General features: G+C 43.8%; 1 protein-coding gene across 1 annotated transcript in view; it reads right to left on the bottom strand.

Annotated features, from left to right (window-relative positions):
• Positions 1-25,785, bottom strand: part of plxna4 (plexin A4) — a 317,535-nt gene that overhangs the window by 13,374 nt on the left and 278,376 nt on the right. The window contains exons 23-29 of the mRNA XM_072672908.1: positions 24,194-24,260; positions 22,620-22,766; positions 20,426-20,585; positions 16,458-16,561; positions 11,448-11,547; positions 8,532-8,722; positions 3,774-3,943 (exon numbers count right to left, since the gene is read on the bottom strand). Of these exons, the coding sequence (XP_072529009.1) occupies positions 3,774-3,943; positions 8,532-8,722; positions 11,448-11,547; positions 16,458-16,561; positions 20,426-20,585; positions 22,620-22,766; positions 24,194-24,260 (939 nt within the window). The remainder of the gene's footprint in view (positions 1-3,773; positions 3,944-8,531; positions 8,723-11,447; positions 11,548-16,457; positions 16,562-20,425; positions 20,586-22,619; positions 22,767-24,193; positions 24,261-25,785) is intronic.

The following is a 25,785-nucleotide window of genomic DNA, read 5'->3' as shown; positions in this document are numbered from 1 at the left end:
AGTTGTTTTGGTCCATTGCCAACCACATACACAACCACTGAAAATTTTCTCTATTGTAAGCCCTTTTTTTTCTGTATTTATCCCTACACCAGAATTCCAGAATTTGCTGGAATTTCTCCACCTCATTACGTTCCGGCAAAGATACACCCCTTGTCTTAGATTTTGCTGCAGAAAAGCAGGAACATGTGCAAAACGAGCTGCTGGAATGATTTCCTCCGTGTATATGCATGCTTAGCCGAATGAAAAGACATGAGTTTAAATAGAGGAAACAAAGGCTTTCCGCTGCTGTATCCGAGCGTGTGTTAGCTGAAGGCACTTTGCTGACACGACTCATATTGGCTTGTTTGTATCTGCCGGCTGCCCTGCACCTTTGTGCCTGTCTAAAACAATAAACATATACAAGCCTGCTTTATTCCCTGGCCTATTTGCACTAAAGTGAATGGAAATGTTCCAGGTAGGCCTGTGCATGTGTGTATGTGTGTGTGTGCATGTAAGTGTGTGGGGCTCAGCATTCTCTGTATTTGCAGTGTGCTCATTAATTTTCTGGGCAGCTCTGTTTTTTGGTCATAGACAGCACAAAAAATAAAAGGAGGAAGAATGAAGGCAATAAGAAAGGACACTGCAGTGAAGTGGACACAGTGTTGTGTGCAGCAGAGAGAGACAGAAAGACAGAGAGTGAACACAACAGAAGCATTTCCGTACCATACCCACGCCTAAAACACCAAAAAAGCATCCAGGAATAAAGTGCTGCATTCTGCATTATCCCACATATGAATCTGGAAGACTGGAAGGACTTATATAATTGCAATCAGAAATATATTATCACCATCACAGTAGTGTAGGAGAGTTCTCTACACTGCTGGCGATCAGTCAGAGCTAGCCTCCAGTCGCACATGCATCATCTCTAGGGAACAGAAAGCAAAACGAATGTGGCTGCAGTTTCACCCTTAATAAACAAACACTTTTAATCTCTAATGGTGCTGTCCTGTGGGAAATATGAATTGTTATTTGGAATATATATATTTCTATATTTATTTATTTATTTTTTGAAGAAAACTAAAGTAAAGAAGACAGCAATATCAAGACTTTCAATATATTAACTGACGCCAGGTGGATTGTCTGGAGGGCTGTAAAAGAAACAAACAATCGCAATAAGAAATGATCAACTTTCCACTACAGGTGTTTAATATGAGGAAATATCAGTACTTACTGTGATAAAGTTTATCATGAAAAAAATTACCTCTGACCCAGTTTAAGATCCCATAGAATGAATGCACTCAGTATTTACAAGTATAAATAGTGCATGCATATGTGACATTGGTTGGGGAAGGGGGGGGGGGGGTTAATGCTCAGATGTGTTTTCATAAGACAATTTACCACCCTGTTTTTTTTTTGCCTCAGAACAAGCCCATCTCCCCCAGCCATTGCATGTGACCCTTGTAAACACCCCCAGCAGTGCTTCTTATGGCACGCCCTTCTCTGTGCAGTGATTCACCTTGTCAGCTAGCATTAGCTTTTATCCTTTAGCCAAAGTAGCCACCGAGTTAAGCCTCAGCCCAGACCTCATACTCATTTGGGGCTTACATAGGTGGAACGTTGGCTGGGTGGGTTCCAGGTAACCATGGGCTCTGAGTAGGTTGTACAATTGGAGCCCATGTAGAACAACCCCTCCTGGTACTATCACTGACCCTGGCAGGACCCTAGTGAGCATCCATATGTGAGGCCAACATGGAAACATATAGACAAAATGATCTGGTTCCCAGTTGGGCTAACCATACAGGTCACACATGGACTGGGAGGAGCCCATGCATCTACTCCATGGATTCCTTAATGACTTATTATTCTAGCTTGTTCTATGTATTCATAATGAGGTAATGTCAACGTTTTTTTAACTTAAATTTAGCTCTGCAGATGTTCTTCTCTTGCAGTAGATATTCTGTGCCAGTTAGTTATCTGATTTCATGAGATGCCTTAGGCCATGAGCCATAATCCACCTGGTTAATCAAACCCTGGAAATCGTTCAGCTAACTCATGAATACTTCAACCCAAAAAAAGCCACCATTTACAGTGATGAGTAAAAGTCCAGCTGGCTGCAGGACAATAAGAGCATGCTATCTGTTCCTCGTGTAAGCATTTATTTTGCTTTAATAGCAAGGAAGTCAACAGCATAGTTCACTCCCAAAGATGAGGCTGAGCTGGTTGTTTTTATTTTTGCACAGCAACTAAAGATGGAGTCTTTCCTCATGCTGTGAGAGACATTAGCTGTCAGCAAAAAACAGCCCAGCAGAATATTAGTCTTGAGGAAGACGCACTCCCACACACAATAAAAAGCAATGACGCAGGGCTGGCATTAGGCTGATGCGCGCGACGGGTGTTCGTGATGAAAAATGACTATTTAACATTTCGCCATTTCTTTTGCAAGACTGATTCCATTAATGTCTAATCTAAGTGTGGCCCTCTGCACTCTTCGGAAACACTTAAGATGCTCACAAATGGCCTAATAAGGCACTGAAGGGGAGACGGGGAGAAATTAGGCCCATAAAACTGAGTAAATAGACCCGATCCTCCTCCCCCTGCCCTGCCCACACATCAATTTTAAACCTACTACAGCCCTCGTGGCCCTCCAAAGAGGTGCCGAGTGATGCATGGTGGGACACTGGTGTAGGGTAGAGGTTAATGAAGGATTACCACTCTTACACTGAGCTTTCTTTTTACATCCGCCCACCCCTTCCTCTCTCTGTCGGTCTCATTGTCTTTTTCTAGATGTTTACCCACCCCTCCCCTGACGTTATGAGAATCCAAACTGGTAGGGTTAAATTTGTTTGGAGACAGGCATTATTGATGTGCTTTCTGCTCATCACCATGGCGATGTCCATGGTGAAAACGCTGATGTCAGGGTGCTATGGTTTCAGAGACTGAACCTCCCTCACCTGATTTAAAGTGCGATAGAATATAAAGGGTCCTAGAACAAAAAAAGGCCCACTAAATACACAATTGTTATTGTTAGGCTTCAACATGTTGATGTTGTCAGGGCATGCCACTCCACTTACTGGAGTTTCTAAATTTCTACCTAGACCATAATTATAAGTCATACTTAGCCAATGCAAAGGCACACATATTCCAGAGAACCTTAAGACATACCAAATCCTTTTGATCTTGTTATTTTATGTAATAAATAACCCCTGTTTCAGGTTATAAAATGTACAGAGATGCACTATGAATAAGAGAGGGATAATTATACGTCAGGGTTGTGTGTATAGTGTTGAGGGAAGCTAACAGGTGAGGTAAGGTGTTGTGTAGAAATTAGAATATATAGTGTATATACGTATGTGTGTGTATGTGAGAGGACCAATAAGGAAGTGTAGTTCAGCCAGTCAAACAGTCTAATGTCCACAAGTTTGCCCCTACCCCAAATGTAGTCAATCAGTATCAATATCTTTTACAACAGGGTTGCTTCTTGAGATTTACACTGGAGCTACAAGTCTAATGCAGCTCATATCCAATGAGAAACCATGTAAAGTGCATGTAAACTTAATCAATCTCAGCTATTAAATAATCATGAGTAGCATCCAATTTGAAGCATTTATATAGATAGCAGTCAGAAATGATGCAAGAAAGTCTATGGGAATATTAGAATTGTAGCTTCAGTACAAAACTCCAGAAGCAAAGTCCACTTAAGCATGTCTTGTACAAGTTATTGTACTGTGGATAACACACTTGTGTGTGTGTGTTTGTGGTGGGGATGTTATATAATAGCGTGAGTGGGCACTCACCAATTGCTCTTCCACGTGTGTCGGACGTGTGGGTCGTGGATGCCGTGCTTATCAGCCTGCTCGTCCAGGAAATCGAACATGTACTTGATAGCGAGAGGGAGGGCACTTCCTCTGTGCGCTGTGCTGAAGATGGTCTCAAACAGGTCGTCTACAAACTTCTGGAGCGTGCCCTTTGAAACCACACAGAGAAGAGGAAGAGTGAGCATTAGGAGGCCCCCCCAGATGCACACACACGTCCATTAATGAATCAATATGTATTCTTTCATGTCCATTATAACAGAGCATAGTTGTGAATAATGCCGTTGTCAAAGCTGTACATTTTCATCTTAACACCACTATACTTACCCCAAACGCAGCCTGACTGCTCGAAAGCAGCGGCCTAAACATCCATGTGCTACCTGTCAGCGAGCTTGAAAACCCCCAATGGCCTTAAGCCCCTCTCTTCGGTGAGGAAATGAGTATTTTGCGGTTCACTTTTAATACCGACCCGGAACAGGTGGTGAATCTGCCTAAGCCGCTTCTTGCGGCTGGATTAGAGCCCACACTGCACCGCTGACCCTAATTTGATTTAATATTGTCAACTTTGAGGAGACGCGAAGTAGAGAGAATCTAATCCACTCAGATAAACAGATAGGAGGTGAGGCAGGAAGAAGAAGGGAGAGAGATAATGAGAAATGAGAGAGAGAGAGAGAGAGAGAGAGAAAGTGAAGGAGTCATAAGAAAGAAGGAGCAAGGGAAAAAGAATAAAAGAGGAGAAAGATAGTGAGAAAGGAGAGAGAGGGAGAGAGATAGTGAGGAAGAAGCGAGATAGTGAGGAAGGGAAGAGGGAAAGAGATGGTGAGAAAGGAGCAAGGGAGGGAGAGAGTGATACAGCAGAGAGAGAGAGAGTGATTAAGAAGAGAGAGAGTAAGGAAAGGAAAGAGAGGGAGAGAAGAAGGAGAAAGAGGGAGAGATAGTGAGAAGAAAGAAAAGAGGGAAAGAGATGGTGAAAAAAAGGCGAGGGAGAGTGATTAAGGAGAGAGAGAGAGAGAGAGAGAGAGAGAGAGAGAGAGAGAGAGAGAGAGTAAGGAAGGATGGAAAGAGAGAGATATTGAGGAAGGGTTAGATTATGTAAAGGAGAGAGAGGGAGAGAGATAGTGAGGAAAGAGAGATAGTGAGAAAGAGGGAAAGAGATGGTGAGAAAGGAGCAAGGGAGGGAGAGAGTGATAAAGCAGAGAGAGAGAGTAATTAAGAAGAGAGGGAGTAAGGAAGGAGAGAGAGGGAGAGAGAAAGGAGAAAGAGGGAGAGAGACAGTAAAGAAGAAGATATGGTGAGAGAGGGAGAGATAGTGAGAAAGAAAATAGGGAACAAGATGGTGAAAAAAAGAGGTGAGGGAGAGTGATTAAGGAGAGAGAGAGAGAGTAAGGAAGGAAGGAAAGAGAAAGAGATATTGAGGATGGAGACTAGGGTTAGATTATGTAAAGGAGAGAGAGGGAGAGAGATAGTGAGGACGGAAAGAGGGAAAGAGATGGTGAGAAAGGACAGAGGGAGAGAGACAGAAAGAATAGAGTTAAGGAGAGAGACAGTGATTAAGAAGAGAGGGAAAGAGTTAGCGAGGCAGGAAAGAGAGGGGTAGAGAAATAGTGAGGAATGAGAGAGAAAGAAAGAGTGAGGAAGGAGAGAGAGGAAATCAGTGAGGAAGTGCAGCTTGTGTGTGGCAGCAGAGAGCAGCAGTGTGTGCAATAGAACAGGTGTGCACAAGCGCAGAAAATAAAATCCTATTTAGTTTGAGCAAGGAGCGAGAGCATGCAGAGAGAGAGAGAGAAAGAGAGAGAGAGAGAGAGAGAGAGAGAGAGAAAGCTGGGGAAAAACAGAAAACCCTGTTAGCTGACAATCACTGCGGTAATTCTGCTGTGTCCCACATTCCTGACAGCTTATCTTTTCCCTATGAAGATGAAAATACACATTTTCTGCTTGGCCTCTGTGTCACTGTGGCGACAGTGGCAGGAGGCTGAAAGACGGGGACACTGGAGACGGTGGGGTAGGGGGTTTCTGACAGATGATGTCCCGCGTGACGTCTGACATCATCATTACTCGCCAGGGAACCAAAGCGGCCGGTTACGGCCATTTCCAAGACATGCGCACTTCTGAAGGGTGCCCTATCAGGCTCCAGCAGACGCAGGCAGGAACAGCTATGCTGCCTGATTGCCTGGTCAAAGGAGACAGGAGTGTTCCTCGATGAAATTAGCGGCTTTAACTGCATGCGGAGAGAGGTGAAAAGAGGAAGAGAGTGAGGGAGCACAGTGGGGGAAAGATTAAGCAGGTAGGCAGTGAATAAAAGTAAGGGAAGATTGGGAAAGAGGTATTAAACCCTGCTGTGTCTTTATTTTTCAAAGGGTGAGCTACTGACAGAGCTCTCGTGATGGAAACTCCAGCACTCCTGGAAGACTGTAGGAATTGCACTGGAAACAAAATGCTCTGAATTTACTCCATATACATATTTCATCATCATCTCCAGGGTGGGTAAATGGAACACCCCCCATTTTCACTCCAGTGCAATGCTGGCCGGCACTGGTGTCTACATTGGTTGCGTCAGTGGCAGTTTGGAAAAAAGAGGTGTTGACTGAAAGAGGCTTGTGTTGGCCTTCAACCTCAACCCAGTGTCGGGAGCATTGCATGTGCTGGGGGGAGAATTGGTGATCCAAACTGGGGAAAAATTGGGTAACAAAATCTGAAATAAAACAATCCGTCTAGAAAAATGGCACATGGCAACATGCTGGGTGGAGAGTCATGGAGGTCATGCTGGTTACATGAGCCACTGTGTTGGGTGTGCCGTATGCACCCTTTTGTAGCTTCTGATTGGTGCCGCACAAGCACACCCATACACAGAGCTTTGTCATAAGCCCTGCCAAAAACCTTTTTCTGTCTCACAGCTTTGATTTCCACTACAATCAATCAGAAATATAAAAAAAATGAAAAAAAAGAGAAAAAGATGCTCCTGAAGAGCCTCATCAAGACGCTAACCCGAAGCCTCACCAATCATCAAATCAGCACTGTGGAAATGTTTTCTAATCACAAATTAAACCTCGGTACCTCTCATCCAGCCTCTCTGTGTCCTGAAGAAAATCAGGTCATCTGATTTAATAGAAACCTGAGAATCACAATTAGGAGTGGATTTCTCATTTACATTAAGCAGCTAGATTAAAGTCCCTGGCCATCTCGCAAGAAGAAATTAACAGATATTCTAAGGGTCAAGGCATCTGAAAGGGAGCTGAAAGCGTCTCATTTTATGCTTGATTCTTTTTTAGGTGCCTATTGTACAGCTGTTTAGAAACGCGCCAAGCTCAAGTTCCGCGTCTCGTGGCCTGTCCCTGCTGACACAGGACACGAATGAGCGAACGAGTGGAAAATGGCAAGGTGGTGGAAAGCAAACCGCAGTTTGGAACAAATGATGTGACGAGTAAACACTTCACATTGCTCTCCAGCCGAGACTGATTGAAGCCGTGTTTGACAAGGAACCGATCTGTTCCCACTCAGATGCAGAGCGCTCCAATTTACTCTGCTCCAGTGTGCTGTCACTTCATCAGCCTACGAGGCTGACTAAGAGATTTTCGATGCGATCATTAAAGGAGTGTCGGACAAAAATGCTAACATTTGCTCAAAGCAATCTTCAGGGGGCAGTAAACGATATACAAACACAGTCATGCAGTGTATGAGCATACACTCTTAAAATCCCTTTGCTGGTTCGGACCATGCCTTCAGCTTATGATGATTTGGCGGAAGACTGTGAGAGTGGGGAAAACACTCTGGGCTGGAGTTTGGGTGGCTTCTGTTTTGGGGCAAGGAAGCCAGTCCTCGCTTTGAAAAGTGGAGCCAGGAATGATAGATGACAGGGTTAAAGGAGAGATGACTGGGTTGTGGAGGGTTGCACAGACTTGTTGCAGACACAATTGAGGTATTAATCAAGGTAGGGATTGAGTTTAGATTAGTAAAATTAGTAAGAAGAAGTGGCTTAGGGCATGTTCAACCTCCCAGAATAACCTTTTGTCACTCCGCTATGTAATGCCAAAAAACAAAGCTACTACACTGTACTCCTGAAGTTCTACCTAATTCACCTACTTTCATCTATTGTTCATGAGCCCACTACAGGATAGTCAGGTCAATTCTGAGGCTGATTTGAGTCCTGCATGTTTTTAACGTTTGTTAGGATTTCAAAAATCCTGAAGTATTATCCAGGCATTGTGTGGAGTGGAGTTTCGATTAGGGCTGGAGGTAAACACTGCAGGTTAAGTAGACCTCCAAGATCATGGTTCTCATAAAAGAACAGCTTTTCCTTGCTCTTTCAGTGGATGGATCTTTACCTAATAAACTTAATTCTAAAGTAATAATCATTCTGAAAGTTTAAAGAAATTAAACTATATCTATGTCCCCTTAAAATCAAGGGTATCAATAGGAATCCCCCTCATTTGCTGCAGTAAAAGTCTCTACTCTTCTTGGACTTTGGTCACATTCATAGTAAGGCCAGGTTCTGGGGTTGGATGACTGGTTCGGAATCACATATGGCAGTCCAATTCTTCCCAAAGACACTGGCTGGAGCTCCAGAGAATGCAGTTCTACTGCTTCACAGCCCAATCATCTAGCTGATGCTTGGTATTGAGCATGGTGACCTTAGGCTGTCTCATTATATTGGAAAGTATAGTTGTATAGTTTTATTCATTGTTGGCAACATCACAAGGATTTACTTTTAGGGGCTTGTGTAAAGAACAAGGCAAAGCTCACCTTGGTGGCCAACAGCCTGGTCAGGTAGATCTCGGAGACCATCTTGCTGCCGCGGTCACCCTCCTTCTGGTCTCCATGCTCGTGGTTCTTCACCAAGTGCCACACTTTGACCCCACTCTCTAGGTCGGGCGTGATCATGGGCGTGCGAGAGCGAAGGCTGTCTGGGCTGCCTGTGTATTTGATCATATTTTCTGGACGAGAGGGAACAAAAAAAAAAACGACAGAAACAAATAAAAGGTCTGGACACATCAGCACGGTAGCACAAAGCCAGGCGCCACTCAGTCATTCTCTTGTACCCCAGGCCACTCACTCGAGTCTTGCCTGTCTGTTGGACGCTGTGGATTCGAGATTGGATGTGAATGTTTTAGCATGTATGGCTGATAAATTTTTCATCGCCTCTCCCACAGTCGATGGTGGACGGAAGATTGAACAGGTGTAGGTGCACATTAAATTTTTATTGCCCGGCCAATGCTTGGGGTGGCTGTGGCATTTAAGAACACATGGAGCTTAAGGAATGTTTATTCAGCATGAAAAGAATCGATCAGCAAAATACGACCTGATCTGGTAAGAAAAACAAACCCACTCTTACACACAAACCCACCAGTGTTTTTTCCCCATGGCAGATGCAGCAAAAATCAATTTCTTTGGAGAGGAGACAACTACTGAGAGTGAGACAAAGAAAAGAGGATAAGAGAGATGGAAGAGAGAGAGAGGAAATGTGGACGTACATACTGCGGACTCTATAATACAACAGAAATCATCATGAGGTTTGTTGATGAGTTCGCATGCAGATGGTCTCGCCTGGCTAGTATCTGACTGCTTGTTGTTTCTGGCATTTTACCGTTTAGGATTCCAGTCCAGTCCAGACAACTATTTATCCACATATGCCTCATGTAATACTAAACCAGTGATTTAGCACAACCAAATCTGACAAAAGCTTAATGCAGCCCTGTGGACAACTCTCTATTAAATCAACCTTTACAACATCGTTGGTTGAACCTAGAGCTTGACCCCAATGGAACTATTCTAATCATTTCTCGAGGAAGAGCTCCCATGTAGCCATCTCACTGAACAGATTTTTACCTGCACTGACCCCTGCTTTAGTTCCCCTTATTTGATTCTTCCACCCTACTTTTATTTGACCTACTTCAAATGTTTGATCTGGCTGATGTTTAGTCTCTCATGATGTTGGCAAGGACGTCCACTGAGAAATACAAAGCTGTAGATGTAGCATTCACCTTTAAAATAAAACTTCAAAATTGTTGCTTCGCTTTGGAAAATCGCTCGCAAGATGTGTGTAATGCAGCATAACCTGAGTCATATTTGTGTAAAATCTGGTTATATTACTCCTACACGTCAGCTTAATGGTGGTTCAAAGCATGATTTCCACCTTTCAACTGTAGGGGGAACACAGGAGCAAGTGACACCTATTTTCCATGTTGTTGCTTTAAAGCATTATCCAGATGCATGGTCTGCGTCCAGGGAATACACATGGAATACTGGCATGTCCAGATAAAAAAAAAGGTGGGGATGGATGAACATCCCTGGTCATTCCAGCTTTTGGTTATGCTAGATGGGTTAGCTTTAGCTTGCTAATAAGTGTTTACCTAAGTGAAATGGTAGAAAATGCAGCCTTGTGATTTGTTAGGGTACCACTTACACACGCAGTACCTCTGATTAAGCCTACCCTGTTTACACTTAAGGGGAGAAATATGGTGAAATATATTGGTCATTTATTGGTTATCAGTCACATGGCATATTTTGTAGACTGCACTCAGAAGCCTAATTAGGATTTTTTCTAGCAGGCATCACACGATCATAAGGAATGCATAGTTTTACTTGGTCTCTGAAAGATCTTGCCATATTAAGGTTTGGTTCAGATTGTCCTTCCTGGTTGAAGCTCTAGTACTGGGTCTTTGCTCTGTCCGTGCAAGTCAAGAAAAGACAACACTTCGGTGGAAGCCAACATCAGTAAACCGGGTTTTGCTGACTTGCCCATGATGACTTTCTGCTAGTGTTTTTTATTGCTGATCTGAGTCAGACAAAGTTTTTTTTGTCTTTGAAAGAACTACTATCAATACTAGTGAGCCACATGATCAATTGTGCCCTGTGCACTCTGCGAGCCCCAAACACGCTACATTGAACATCGCTCAAGATGACAGAAGTCTGCTCTGAAACACTCTTTCCTAAATTATGTGCCCTGAGTTCGAGATCCAAGAGGGCGGCAACATAATAGGCCTGCCTCTTTCTTCTGCGTCGGTCCATTGTCCTCCGCCAGTTCAAAAGCATGTCTCCTGCTCGGGCCAGTTTGAAGAAGCTCCCTTTCGTTTGAAATTAATTTTAAAAGAGACTGCAAAGATGTGTGGCATCCTCTCCCCTACTCCCCGCCATCTCCCCGGCTGCCCGCATCCGTCCGTCACACACTCCTCTCTCACTCTTCATTTAAGGCTAATTTGAAGCTGAGGTGGGAGACTATGGAGATGAGATGCTGTTAATGCTCTATTTGATGTGTGTGGAGAGTGCTCAGACTGCCCCAGGGCTTTGATCTTCTCCTTTATCAGATCCAATAGCACACTGGGTGATAGCAGCCAGACGTCTGCGACGGTTTCAATGTCTCGGAAGGGAAGTCAAGTGCAAAGAGACTCATTTTCCCTGCGCTTCCGCTTTTGTGCCAAGCACGACTCTCTCTCCGATCTCTTCATGTAAGGCCCTTTTTAGCAGCTTCTTGGCCTCTCTCTCTAGTTACTGAGGGAGATCCTCTTTATTTCTATCATAGTTTGCTCTTATTTCCCAGTGAAATTGGCTTCTTTTTGAAAATCCTTCCATGTACACATATACATGCACGACACATACATAATTACGAACAAGCTTTCAAATCCTCACATATTCCCAAAATCTGAGCAACGTGAGCCCTACCATATTTGCTAGCAGACGCCCTGGAGACTGTGGAGTTGTTGACAGAGTTGTAGGCAGTGACCTGCTTTGGTACAAGAGCAACGACTGCATTATCAGGCACCTGCGGAGGAAACACAGTAAGAAGTGCAGGAGATTAATTACTAAATGAGCATAAGAAACCTTTAGCATAAAACCTGACTAGCTGAGTCACATTCAAAGTAAAATGCTCAATATACACAAACACATTAATAATTTGGCAACCAGCCCTGCTCTCTGCCTAACAACCTCTATTAACCATGGTGAAACCATTGAAACGTGTAGTCAGAGGCTTTCTGGCTTATTTCTTTAGCTTTATTTATTATTATTATAATTATTTATTTATTTATTTTTATCCAATTTCCTCCCCAATTTTAGATTTTACCCAACCCACTCATTAGTACTTTCCCCCTATCACATGTAATGCTCCTGACATTGGGAGGGTGACGAGTGACACATGCCTCCTCCAGGAAACCAATATACTTGGAGGAAAGCTCTGGCTTACCCAGCTCTGATGCATTGATTAACAGACGGATGTGCTGACCAGCGTCACACTAGATTTGGGGAGATGTGGGGAGAGAGAGACATATACCCACCCGGAGAGAGCAAGGCCAATCGTGCTCTCTCTGTCTCTGGCTGCTGATGGCAATTTTTTGTATTTTATTTATTATTTTTGCATAATTTAAAAGTATCCTTTACTTTGATTCGACCAGTTAAAATAATATTAGGCTTGATAATCTAAGGCAGTGTGATGTTACAAATATACTTCTTTATTTGTGTAATGCTTTCCTCAGCCCACCAAGACAAAATGTTTCCTCCTGGTCTAATAGCGGCACAAAGCAATTACAGCGCAATCTGAATGAAACCAGGGCGGTAGGCCTTCCATGCTTATTAATTACTCACTTTTCTCTGGATATTTTTCAGAATTGTTTGGAAATGTATAACAGTCCTTCTGAGGATATACTTTCCCCTGCTCCAAATTGAATAATGCCTCAGCTGGGACCATTCAGGCAGGGCAACTCCATGCACCTGCATCAGGCTCTCCCCCCCCAGCCGTATTCAATTATCACATAGAAGGGAGGGGTATTTTCCCGTCCTCTGACGATTTCTCCCTCCCTCTTCGCAATCTGGCACCCTAGTGCCCGCAGCACTTACAGGGTTAATTGAGGTGACGCTACCAGTGGGCTTTGAACTGCGGACGAATACATGGACCCAGGCAGAGCTGGGCTTCAGAGACAATCATTGCATTATTCTATCTATCCAGTATTATAACATCTGCTCATTACAGAGATAAAATGAAACACAAGAGGGGTCCAATGGATGGGCCGGAGGAAAAACAAGAGCAGATCTGACTGCATGGAGAGCACGACAGGATGCCACTTCTTTTGGTAACACTCAGGCATTTACAGCCACTGGATTCATCAACAACTTAAGCTAATATTAGGATAGTTTTCAAACAAGACAGGGGAGGTGAAGTCTCTTTTTGTATCGTGGCACAGATTTTTGCACTTTGTGAGATGCTCGGTTGCTGACAGGATTCGGGCTCATCAGATATGGAGAATGTCAGTGAGAGGCTTATGTAACACAGTGAGATATTTTCCAACAGAAAATCAAAGAATTAATGCCAGCGACTCAGATGGGGCAGAGCACGTCTGACTGAGGAGAGACAGAATTAGAGCTGAAGGAGTCTGTCAAAGGCGCTCTGCTCCACACAGAGTATTCTTAGTAACAGGCCGAGATCCTCTATGCACGAAACACACAGTGGCCGCAGCTATGGCAGAATATGTAGCATCATTACTGAGACTTTATAATCTATAAAGACATAATAACAAATCCATTCATCATGTGGTATGCACATAATGCAATGGGCAACTGCTCTGACCAATTGAGAACATTTAAATGTTTGGATAGCAATAATAACTACTAATAATTATTCATTATTAAAAACAATGCCCAAAATAAGACAACCATATTTTTTTTATGTGGAAATGATGAGATTGAAATAATTCAAAAAATAAAATCTAAGAACAGCCAGCATCTCTCAACAGCATGTTTTTGTACAAGCTTTGGGAGCTTTGTTAAAAATAGTGTTATTGCTGACAAAGCAAACACCATTAATCTTTACAGCAATTTTTTGAGTTTGACCCCTTAAACTGTAGTATGAACAGTCCCTGAACAGTGATTATCAATTAATTATATATAAAAAATTTTCAATGAATTTCCTTGATGTCAGAAGAAACAATGAATGAGCAGGTGTCCCAATATTTTTGTCCATATAGTGTGTGTATGTAAATACATTTACACATATTTGAGGCCTATAAAATAAATACATACAGTAGTGTACTTTTTTTAACTACAGATTCATTTGAATCACCTGCCAGCCCACATGGCTTTAAAAGTAGTTTCAATACTGTGATCAATCAAGAGGGAAATAAATAAATAAATGAAAAAAACAGAATAACAAAAGTTTAAATCTACATTTCATATGGATTAAGAACAACTACGGTTGCAACCTGAGAACAGTAATCTAACAGGCTTTGGGAATTGCATGCAGCTTTGAATGTAGTTCCAGTAAATCAGAGCATGTATTTGATTTAATAATGCCTCAAATTTCCAATCAGCCCAACAGAGTAGAGTCAATGCACAGAGACTGTGTTACCTCATACATAAAAAAACGCTATTACCATAAAATGCAATTTACTTACTTTAAATTTATAGGCCAAACAGCCTCCTGGGTTTTTGGGTTGAATGGTAAAAGTACGAATGACTGCGTGAAATAAACGACAGTGTGTCTCATTTCTAACAGCCTGTGGGAGCTGGACAGCTTTTTTCCAAGGATAACGTGCCCTCTCCCTACCTGAAAATGAATGAACTTCTGTCTTCATTATCTCATCTCCGATTCCAATCACCTCCTAATCCATTCTCCCACTCGCCGCCCGTGCGTCCGCATGCCGGCCCGGGTGACATTTAATTTGAGCACGGTGCAGACCCCCCTCTTCTCTCGCGCAAAGCTCATTTGGAGGGTAGCAGGCTTTACCCAGGAAATTATTTACACCATAATGAAGCGTCAGCCTGCCTCCTGTCCTCTCCAGATAGACGGACAGACAACGGGATACGTGATAACTGTGATATGAACAGTGTATGGGTAAGTGTGCATGTGTGTGTGTGTGCTTGTGTGTGATAGGCAGCTGACTCTATCAGCCTCTCACACGGTGTGTTGTCTCTGGACTACCCTCCGCCTTCCCTTCATCCTGTCCACAGCTCGCAGGCCCTGTCGATCAAAGTCAGTTTCTCTAAATGGCCGGGAAGTGATTGGGCTGCTCAGTCCATTACGGGGTCATAGTGGTGATAGGGGGCCTAAAGGGGGAGTCCCTTGTGGTCAGTAAGGGATGATAGGGGTCCAAGCACCATGAATGTTAAGCAATTTGGTGGATCCTTATCTCTTTTGTGGCCTAAATTGGACAAACCGTGTCTTCTCGGAGAAACACGAGCTGGATATTAAATCAATGGTCATGATAGGAGAGCGATATGGGAATAATGAAAGAAAATGGCAAAAGATAATTATCACCTTTCATTACCACTTGTTCTGTTCTATCAGGATGAACTTGAAAGATTCCCATTGTTATGAACATGAGAGAGCGGCTTGAAAGACCCTCATTGTTACGCGCTGATCAAACATGTGAACCCCCTTTTTTGAGCGCTTAAACATTTACTCAAATTCTTTTGAACATTCAAAAGGAATATTTCGAGATCCATTGATCTGATAAGCACTTCTCTTTCCTCCCCTCCACTATTACACAAAGCAATTATATCGTCAAAGTTTAAGATGTAATTGAAACCGTGGAACAATGCAAAACCATATATGATGTGCTGCTTATCAAAAGACATTAACGGAGTAACATCAGCCACAGCGGAACCCAGCCTACACCTGTGCCCCCAACTACTGTCAGAATTAATACCGCCTGATATCTGGGGGTGGGCCTTTAAATAGAAATCCGATACACGCGCACAGGCACAGCCGCACACGACGCGCGCCATTCTTGTCGAGTTAGATTTAGGCTTCATAAGCGTGAACACTTTGTGCTGTCACTATTATGTGAGACTTTAGTCAAAGAACTGTGTGGGCTTTTTCCCCCCCTTTCTTTTGAAATTGATAGCGTGCCGGTTGCAGGCATCAAAAGCAAAGCTTTTCTTATTCTTCAAGAGACATCAGGCGTGTGCTTGAAGAGCAAAGAGAGAGAGAGACACAAACAGACATAGGGGGAGAGAGATTGTAATGTTCATGTCAGATAACTAGCATATATAAACTGAGATGCTTTCAGCAGATGAACACACAAGCTTTATATGCATTTACTCGGCATCTGCATATAGAATACGGACGAGGTCAAAATGAGATCAGGAAAGACTGGGTTGCATGTGATTTATTGCTGTTTATACTTGAAGAGGCCAGAGCTGTCACGAAGATGGACAGCTCAAGATGGAACTGTCGTCATGTCCTAAAATTATCGGAAAACTCACATGACCATTCGAGGCATAATCTCAACATTGCCTACACCTACTTATGAGTCACTTTCGCTCTTTGCCGATGTCCCCAAATGCAATTTTAATGCAAATCATCGGTGATGGACACTATAGCGCATGATTGATGCATCCTTGAAGGTTCTCCAGTATCTTGAGTCTTTTCCGTGGGTATATGTGATGTGTGTCAGGCCTGCAAATGATTTATGCTTCTAGAATGATTTGTACCCACTGGCCACTGCATGTGGTCCACTTCCTTTATACAGATGTTTAAGCGGCCACTCTCAGAAACTGACCAATGATGAAGGACAATAGAATGGAACAGAAACTGGGCTTGACTGCAGATGGACTAGTTACACCATCAATATGGAGGATTCTAATTAAGTGGCCAGTGTATATTAGTATGTAGTATATGAAGTATAATGTATTAGTATATAATAGCAAACAGAAATTTGTTTGCCATAGGCGAAGTATTACCTGGTAATGGGACAGCATATTGAGCCTCTTCCAGTCACTCTCGATTTTTGTGGTCATGTCTTCGTCCTGCAGGATGATCCGAACCCCTCTGCCCTGACGCCACTCTGCAAGAGACATAAATCAAATGTAGTAATTGTAGCCATTGTAGATGTCAAATAATTAAGCATATAGAAAATGCTTATCAGCATCCTAAAGTCACATATTCAGGCCCTTCTTATGAAATTATGCATAATATTAACACACCACCAAATCTGAATTCTGTGTTCCGTAACACCTCTAATATACAACCATGAGCAAAGGTGCTTAGCGTGCAGCATGACTTTGCAAAGTTTTGCCCTAAGTGTTTCTAAACTTCTTTGAAAGGGTCTGTGGAGGCTGGGGCCTCGTCTAGGGGGAGAGAAGATTTAATGATACAAGTGTGGGCTCTTTTAAAGAAACCTCAAAAAAAAAAAAGTAGTGATTCACAAGGAGAGGTGGAGAGGGAGATCAAGCCTGCCGAGGCAGTGAGAAGAAAAGCGGAGCGAGAGAACATACGCGAGGGAGTGCGAAACCAGGGAAAAGTGGGAGAGGGAGAGAAAGCGGAAGGTGGAAGAAAAGGTAAATTAATCTCCCTCTCCGCTCTTCAGGCCGGCGTGGCCGCTGTGGATCGATGGGGGTGATTAGGGCTGGAGCTGAAAGCCACTTCCTTTTTCATCTGCAGTGGGCTGAGCTGCCGGGGCCCAAAAGGCCCTTAATCGACCTGCACTAAGCCTCCTGCTGAGCAAACTCTTATTGCACTTCCCCTGCAAACTCTGCTGAAGAAGCAGAGCATGGCCCCTTTCTGTGGCCCCCGCAGAGGCCCCTAGAGGCCTTTGGCCACTACTTGCAGCTTCAGAGGTACGGTTTTGATGGAAAGTGTGCTGAGAAACAGGAGGGCTGTCTTTTTTATTATTATTATTCCAGTCGTGCCGCAAATGAATGTGTGATTGGGCCGAGGGGCGGAGAGATCCCTCTTCGCCGCCGCTATCTCCTGCTCTGATTGTGACTAGATAAACAAAACAGCAATCACAACCTGGGATGATGAAACATGTCTCCGGGTGATGGGGAGAAGCTTTGCATCGCAAATCTTTGGTAGGCAGGGAGAGGGCGAGGGAGAGAGTGCGTGAGATGGAAAAGACAAAGAGAGAGGGAGAGAAACGATGGAGGGAGAGAGAGGAGAGTGAGAGAGAGACCCTCCGATTGTTATATCCTTCAGTACTGTACATCTCTCTATAAACATGCAAATGAGCAGCAGCGGCTCTGGAGAGGACAGAATAAACAAACGGAACACCGAGCGAGGAGGGAAATAAAGGCAGCGCACGCGAGAGAAGAGAGAGAGTGCATGTGAGAGGGAGAGAAAGGGGAAGGAAAGGAGAGGAAATCGGAGCAAGCCGAGATTGCCCCGATTCCCAAAATCCACCCGGATCATTTCAGACAGCACAGTAAGGGAGAAAGGAATAAAGTGGTCGGGGTGGCGGTTGCGAGAGTAAGAGCAAGCGCGAGAGAGTTCCCATAGAGTCTCCATATATTTCTATAGAAACACAGAAATAAAATGTAAACATACATTCAAATCCAGAGCAACATCTTACGCAGAGCAGTAAAACACCAAGTAATCTATAGCAGCAGCTCCTGCATGCAATCACTCTCTCTGAGCACAGGAAGCAGTAAGGCCTCTAGTGTGCCAAACAGCCTAGAGCCACCTCTAACTTTCTCGGGCACCAAGATCCCTGGAGAAGCTAGTCAGTTTGTAACTAGTCATTCTAAATCATTTGAAATCAGCCTGCAGTGATGTACACTGAGTTTTCCATTTATTAGGAAGATCTACAATACAGCTACAACACTTACTGGCCATTTAATCAGATGCATCTTCCATATGAGTGTAGGCATACAATCACTTACTGTAGCCCATCTGCTGCATGCCCGAGTAACACTCATCATCATGTTGGTGTCTAAGAACTAAGGGCCATGCAAGGTGATACTATTCCCTAGTCCAATTCAATGACCAAAACAATTGACAAAGTGAAGTGCAGTGCAGTTGCTAATGAGAGGATTGAGCCGGAAACCAAAACAGTGAGAATATGAAGTTAGGCCGAGTTGCAGCATTGGCGTCTCCCTGTCTTCCCTCTCTCCATCTCATGCCTCAGGGGGGTGGTGTGACAGAGCGAATTATTAAAAACAAAGGCAAGGGACAGAAACACTCCTGTCCAATCAGTCCCAGTAGGCTTTTGGAGACGGGGGCAGCCACGCTCCCATTAGCCTTATCAGGCATAGAAATCTGCAGCTGATTTGAAGGATCTGTTTACGCTAACACCAACGAGTTAAAACTAGGAGGAGCTAGTGAGCAATGATGCTGCTGACATTACGCCAATCGTGCCCACTAACCGCTCTTCAGTTTTAGTATGTTATGGAGAACTGTTCCTTTAATAGGAATATAGAGATGTCTCCACTCATGCCTGAAAGAAGGCCGCCACCCCCTCCTTTTGTTTAGCAGATCCCCTTTAGCACACACACACACACACACACACACACACACAATTTAGAGATTGCTCCTCACTCCAGGGACGCCGCAAACCTCATCCAATCCTCCCTCTTCATAAAACAAATAAACCTAATAAACCGACACACTCCGCCTTAAAACTATTTCACATGGGGGCCGCCCGTCAGAGGGCTGAAACTATTTTTTCTCTCTCGTTATGGAGGCTTTCCCCCTACAGACACCCTGCCATCAGTCCACAGGGGACCATAAATATACCATTACCGCAAAAAAATGCAGACATGAAAGGAGGCATAAATGGCATCGCTGATATATTACTCCATATAAAAAATGTGCCACTTACGGGCAACAAAGCCCAAAGAAAAGTGGAGGATATACCATCAGAAAGAAAATGACTGCTGGTGGGCTGTGATGGACTACCCTGATTGTAAATTCTGCATGGGTGGCTTCTATCATGAGTCGTTTAGGGGGGGGGGGGGGGGGATTGTGCAGATCAGTGTGTTATTTTTCTATATTTTTTATCATCGCTAACTGCATTTCTTTCTCTGTCTCTCGGTTTTTTCTCTGCACTGTCAATTCAGTGTGTAAAAATAAGTTCCACCGAATATACAGTGCGGTGTAGGTGTGCGCTTGTGTGCCCGCAGATACTCAGGCTCGTTAAAGCCCATGAGAGAAGGACAGCGAGTCACCTTCACTATGTCCTATTATCCCAGGGCCCGGTCAATGCCATTGATTTCTATGCAATGCAGCAAAAGCTTTGGGGTGCGAAAAGGAGTCGGGTGGGGAAAATTGGCCCTTAAATCCTGAGGCTAGGACAAAGTCCTGCTGTTATCTGTAGATGTGACTCATGATCAATTCCAGAACAGGACAACATCGCTTCCCTTTCTATCTCTGCTTGCTCATCCATCACAGGCTGAGGATCGGTGGGTAAAAGGAGCTATCAGAGTCCAGTTTGACTAACTTTTGGGACTAAATAGAGAGACATTAGTGTGTGAACCTTTGCGGGATGATTTGACCAGTTAAAACCATTTAAGAAACTTAAAAAAAGAAAAGACGGGCTTCACAGTTATCCTCGTTTTCGTAGCACCAAAACTGGCTTTCCATATTTATCGGCTTTCCAGTGTCGGTGCGCCTTAGCTGTAACTAATGGATTTATGTAATAACTTCAAGAGAAGTTCAGGAGAAACACCAAACACACAATTCTCCCCCCTACTAATATACAAGCACACATACACTTGTGAGGTTCTAGCTGTTTTTGTGTTGTGTAATAGCAACCATGACCTCCTCATTTTCTATGTATTTTTAGGAGGCCACTGAGCTGCAAGGTTTTGCAAAACTGTAAAAAACTGCAAGCCAGGCTTCTTCTGAGAGAAATATGCCACTCTGCCCGAGTTAAATTCGCTACATCCCATCCCATCCGTTCTTTGTTGCATAGTTAAAATAAAGGAATTGTTACCCAGGTCCATGTCAGAGGCTTTCTGACGATGGGAGTAAGGAACATTCTTGTAGATGGCATCTAAGATCTTCTCCTTCACTTGGTTGATGGTGTCACAGTTCAGCACCTTGACCTGAATCTCTGGGCTCTTCTCATTGTCTGGGTGAATGCAGTTCACCACCTGCGAGACCAAAACATCACCATAAAAAAAAACACTTAGGACATTTAGCTGATGCTCTTATGCAGAGCAACTTACATTTGAATCAGGTTACACAGGTAGGTGGGATGAAGTGTCTTGAAGAGTCTTGCTCAAGGACTCTTATTGGTGGCATTGGTAGCATGTTGAGGATGCCCAGCTAGGGAATTAAACCCTAGTGGTGAAAGTGCTGTTGTTAACCTCTACCCCACACCACAATTGAAGGGCTATAAAGACTTAGACCGCAGACTAAATGCTACTGCAGTGCAAAATGTTAAAAACCGAAAGAAATATAACATTTATTTTTGAAGCACAGGAGATACACTACATGGACAAAAGTTTTAAGAAACCTACACATTACACCTTAGGCTTTTATGACATCCCTTTCTAATTTCATAGGCATTATTAAGGAGTTGGTCTCCTTTTGCAGCTCTAACAGCATGTCAGGTAGCTTTACGTGCCACCTAAAACAACTAAACGAAACCCCTGAATTCACAGATTAATACTTTTGTCCATATACTGCATTCAATTAATGACGGAAAGAATCTGTTAATATAGATTTCACAAGCATTGCTCAGTTCAACGTACAATGACTGGGGTTCAAAAGAGGTTATTACTGGGGTTTAATTCCTTGCCTAGGCAGGCAGACCATGCTATTTCACAAAGAGTCCTAGGGTAAATTTTAGGGTAAAGTCCTTGGGAAAATTCTCATGAGCTTTCAAAAGCCATACCTGTGTTAACACTAGCATGCCAAACAGCAAGTATAAATTATCATCAAAGATGATGAATATTTCTGTGACCAGGTTAAATAACCCATATGTGAAGCACATTGTGTGTGTATGTCTTTGCTGTCTGTCAATCCCAGACTAGCTGTAATTGTAAGAGTATGAATGTATGAAAGGTGGTGAAACGCTTGGACGCCCCGGGGCGCTGACACCTCCCGCTAACGTCAGCCTGCCCCACTCTGCAATTAACGCAATAATTATCATCATCTTCCTCGTCATCAGGCTCGTCATCTTTCAGGGTCATGATGATGGTGATGATGATAGTCATCATCATCACTAGCCGCCGTAATTACATGGTCCAGAGGAAAAGGCAATTTCCATGAGAAAGGAGAAATGGAGTGTTTTTATAGATCTTCTCTAGACCACTGAGACTGTAAGTGTCTATTATCATGAAATAACCACATGCTAAGGGACCTCAATCACTTACAGCGTACTGCAGGAATGGCCTCTCCTACCTTGAGGGCCATTACTGGAATCAATATGCTCCATTAAAGGGCCCACACTGTCACCTGAAAGCCAGCTTGTTTACACACACTTCATACACGTATACATACGGTCATTCATATATTGGTCTGACTGAGGTTTGACCTCTCAGCCCCCCCCAGACTTTCCTGGTTACTGTTCCTTTAAGACTGATATTTGTACATGTAAAAAAATCTTGCTGCCCTGTATTGTGCCTCATTCATAAAGCAGCTAAGACATATAACTTTGGCATTAATGGGTGAGACCAAAATGTAAATATAAAATTTTCCATCATATGGGCCCTTTTAAACACTTATACACTTATATGCTGAAGCATCTGCCCACTGGCTTCTGTTATCAGCTGTTCTCCCTCTCTTCCTCTTGCTCTCTCACCATCTCTGTCTATCTCTCCCTTAGTCACAAAGCAGGTCACAATGAGTTTGGGACACACATCACCCCGCAGATGCAGCAGCCCAATAAACACCTCACCCCGGCACACACCCCATTCCAGCGACACGCTCCGAGCTCCCGGCTGCCAATAAGCCCCACAGAAACATGACAACCGGCGGTGACCTCATGATAAAGCACAGGTCAGGAGTCACCATGAGCTGATGTGTTTCCTGTCAGGCATGAAGATTAGTCACCCCAAAGAGCAGCAGGCGGCAGGGAGTGAAAACACCCTGCCACCTTTATCCGCTTTCTTCAGCTCGAGCCTCTTCATCCCACCATCTCCCAGCCTCTCCCTCACTTTCCCTTCTCCAGGCGGTCTTACCAGCGTCTTGTAGTCGATCTGCTGCCTGATGAGCTTGTCCTCGCTGAGAGAGTAGCGTGCTTCTCCGGTGATGGAGTCGATGGGGCCTTTCTCCATCTGCTGTTTGATGGCACAGAAGAGGGAGAACAGGGGCTCACCTGCGCATTCCTAAAAGAGGAGATAAACAGAGAACAGCATGCCGTCATTCTGCCTCTCATACATCACCATCCCAAACTCTCAAAGTCATCTGAAAATGAATGTTCTACAGCTACACTATTTGGGCATATGTTTGTGGACACTTCATCTGCATCGGCTACTTTCAGTTGCACCCATTGTTGACAAAGATGTGCAAATGCACAGAAGTATCAGCTTGTCCAGTTCCCGTAGAGAAGTACTGACAATAGAATAGGACTCTCTGGAGCATATAAACACAAGCTTGTTGGCACCGTGCATAATTCCAGTCAGGGGTTAGAGGGGTATAAAGCTTTAAGCTGTGGAGCAGTGGAACTGTCTTCTCTGGAATGATGGTGCTCCATCCAATACTACAGGAATGAGTTGGAGATGAGCTGCAGTGGTGATCATTCCAACGCCCTTTGTCGCCGAATGCTCTAAAATCTAGTTTAGGTTAGGTTAGATTTAAGGTTTAGAGTAAGATTAGGGTTAGGTTTAGGGTTAGATTTAAGGTTTACATTAAGATTAGGGTTAGATTTAAGGTTTAGAGTAAGATTACGGTTAGGTTTAGGGTTAGATATAAGGTTTAGGGTAAGGTTATGGTTAGATTTAAGGTTTAGAGTAATATTAGGGTTACGGTTAGGGATACAGTCATGGTTAGATTTTAGGGTTACATTTAATAGAGAATCAATAACATTCAAGTTCAGTTGAATTTAATACATATTCAGTTCAATTGTGATCAGTTCATCGATCAATAGTGATCGATTCAGTTCAATCATTTATTTAAATGTCAGAAGAGCATCTACGAGGCATCTATAATGGTAAAGTTTAAGGGGATGCAGGAGTGATGCACCATACTAACACAGCACACTAGTGATCTACTCATGGGGCCAAAATTTGTCTGTCTGTCTATCTATATATCTATGAGTAGCATCAGTGTATGAATGTCCAGTATGTATCTGTTTACCAATTTGTCTTTGTCTGCATTTACAGTATGTATGTGTGTATCTATCCATCCATCCATCCACCTATAATCATGATTGGTTCCTATCGAAATGCATTGATGGAAATGCCACATGCTGGAAACACTGAAGACTTAAGTGTAAGGGGCTTTCTATGGTTATAGAGCCGTGCAGTCAATAGAGCAATTGGGCCTTAACGCACACACAGAAGCACTGTAGTCAGCACCTTTACACACCTGCTGATTAGCATGAGATTGCACACACACAGAAAATACACATGCACACACACTACATCTAACTGTGCACACACACACAAGCACCTGCAGTGCACTTCTGCCAAAGCCCTCAACAAATTTGAGTTCACTCTTTAGTGCACAACAGCTATGGTGCCAAATGACCTTGAAGGTGAGCGATCTCTAGCTTTCTCAGACTCACACACACAGACACACATTCTTCCCTCACCTTTAGGAACTTGTATAGCAGAAATGTGAACCAATTCGTCAGCATCTTCTCAGCCACAGACTCTGTCCTGGAAAGAAAAAAAAAAGAAGCAGAAGACAAACAGGCGATTATCACAGTGAGCGTTACGCGCAAACACGATTACCACAACCACGAAAAATTCACTTAACAAAGACGTCTCCCTGTTATGAATAGGACTTTGTTATACAAACATAATTGCTGGAACATGAATTGCTTTTGCTGGGAACCGTAGCCTGCAGTCTGCAGGTTAGTCTTCATTTTCAGGCGTGCCGAGGCCACGGTAATCTATGTGGTTTTAATACGGGCTCCTCAATTAAAAGCCTTTATATGATCCTGCAGGATTGATGTCATATGAACTTGTGACGGCGCTGTAATAACACTGGGCCTCATTATGCACAGCAGCAGAGCCATTCAGTGGGAAATAGATCGCATTACAATGGAAAGTGGCTGAATGCGGAGTCAGGGGCGTGCACTAGCTGGCTGTGACTAACTAATACCTTCACTTGGACAGCGAGCTGTGGGCTAGTGTGAATGAGTGATATGCATACAGAACAGCAACGACGGGGGGAAACGTGAGGCATGGATCTGATATCCTGTGGTGAGTGTGTGAGTGCGTGTGTGTTCAGCAGGGAGTTGGGGATCTGCCAAGGCGCCCTCAATGAGCTGTGGCATAATGCATCAATATTTCAGGATTACGGTATTGTTGGTCTATATGCACGTGTCTTTGAGAACGTGTGTGTGTCTGTGTGTGTGTCTGTGTGTCATAAAGCCCCCCTCGACTCTTTCAAATCCCGGCTGCCACCTGCAGCCCTCCTCCCCGTTCTCCCATTCAGAGAATACTTGAGGGCCGGCCACAGTGTGTGTACGTGCGTATGTGTGTGCGTGTGTGTGTGTGTGTGTGTGTGTGTGTGTGAATCTTCGGCCTCTCCAATAAGCTGACACAACACCTGGAAAGGATTAGTTTGCCCCCTTGTTGTGCGACCACTGCTTCAGACGGTCCACAGTGGACCAAACAAGGAGCGATCCAGGGGCCGACGGGGTCACGTTTCATCTTTCCTTTCATCTTATCTCCCCATGTGCCAGTCATGCCCTGTAATCAAACTACCAACTGCTCACCATGCCAGCAAATCCAGCCCAGCTACACAAGGCGAAGAGGGCTGTGTGAGCGGGGCTCCATTGGCTACGGTGGGACTGCTCTGCCATGAGAGGGAACGGAATATGAGAGGTTGAAAAGGAAAGGAGGAAAGAAAAGATGATAGAGAGGACGAAGCAGACAGAGATAGAGAGAGAGTGTCCAGCCTTCTAGGCCTAATCAATTGGAGCGTCTTTAATTTTTTTATATATTTAGTATTGTAGTACTATTCTTTTCTCACTATCAGAAAATAAATGGCTAAACCTAGGGAAGCCAACGAGTACAGTGCTAGGCTAAAAGCTAATCAAGCTATAATCTCTTCAGCTAGCTCACCACACACCGAGCTGAGAGGACACTGACAGGACATTACCACTATCCAGTAAGACAAAATGCTAAAAACAAAGCTATGCTATGCTTTGCTATGCTCACTGGCTCCGGTGAG

This window comes from Salminus brasiliensis, chromosome 2, assembly GCF_030463535.1.
Source record: "Salminus brasiliensis chromosome 2, fSalBra1.hap2, whole genome shotgun sequence".
NCBI lineage: Eukaryota > Metazoa > Chordata > Actinopteri > Characiformes > Bryconidae > Salminus > Salminus brasiliensis.
The sequence above is the reverse complement of the archived record's forward strand: the minus strand, read 5'-3'. Positions and strand labels throughout refer to the sequence as shown.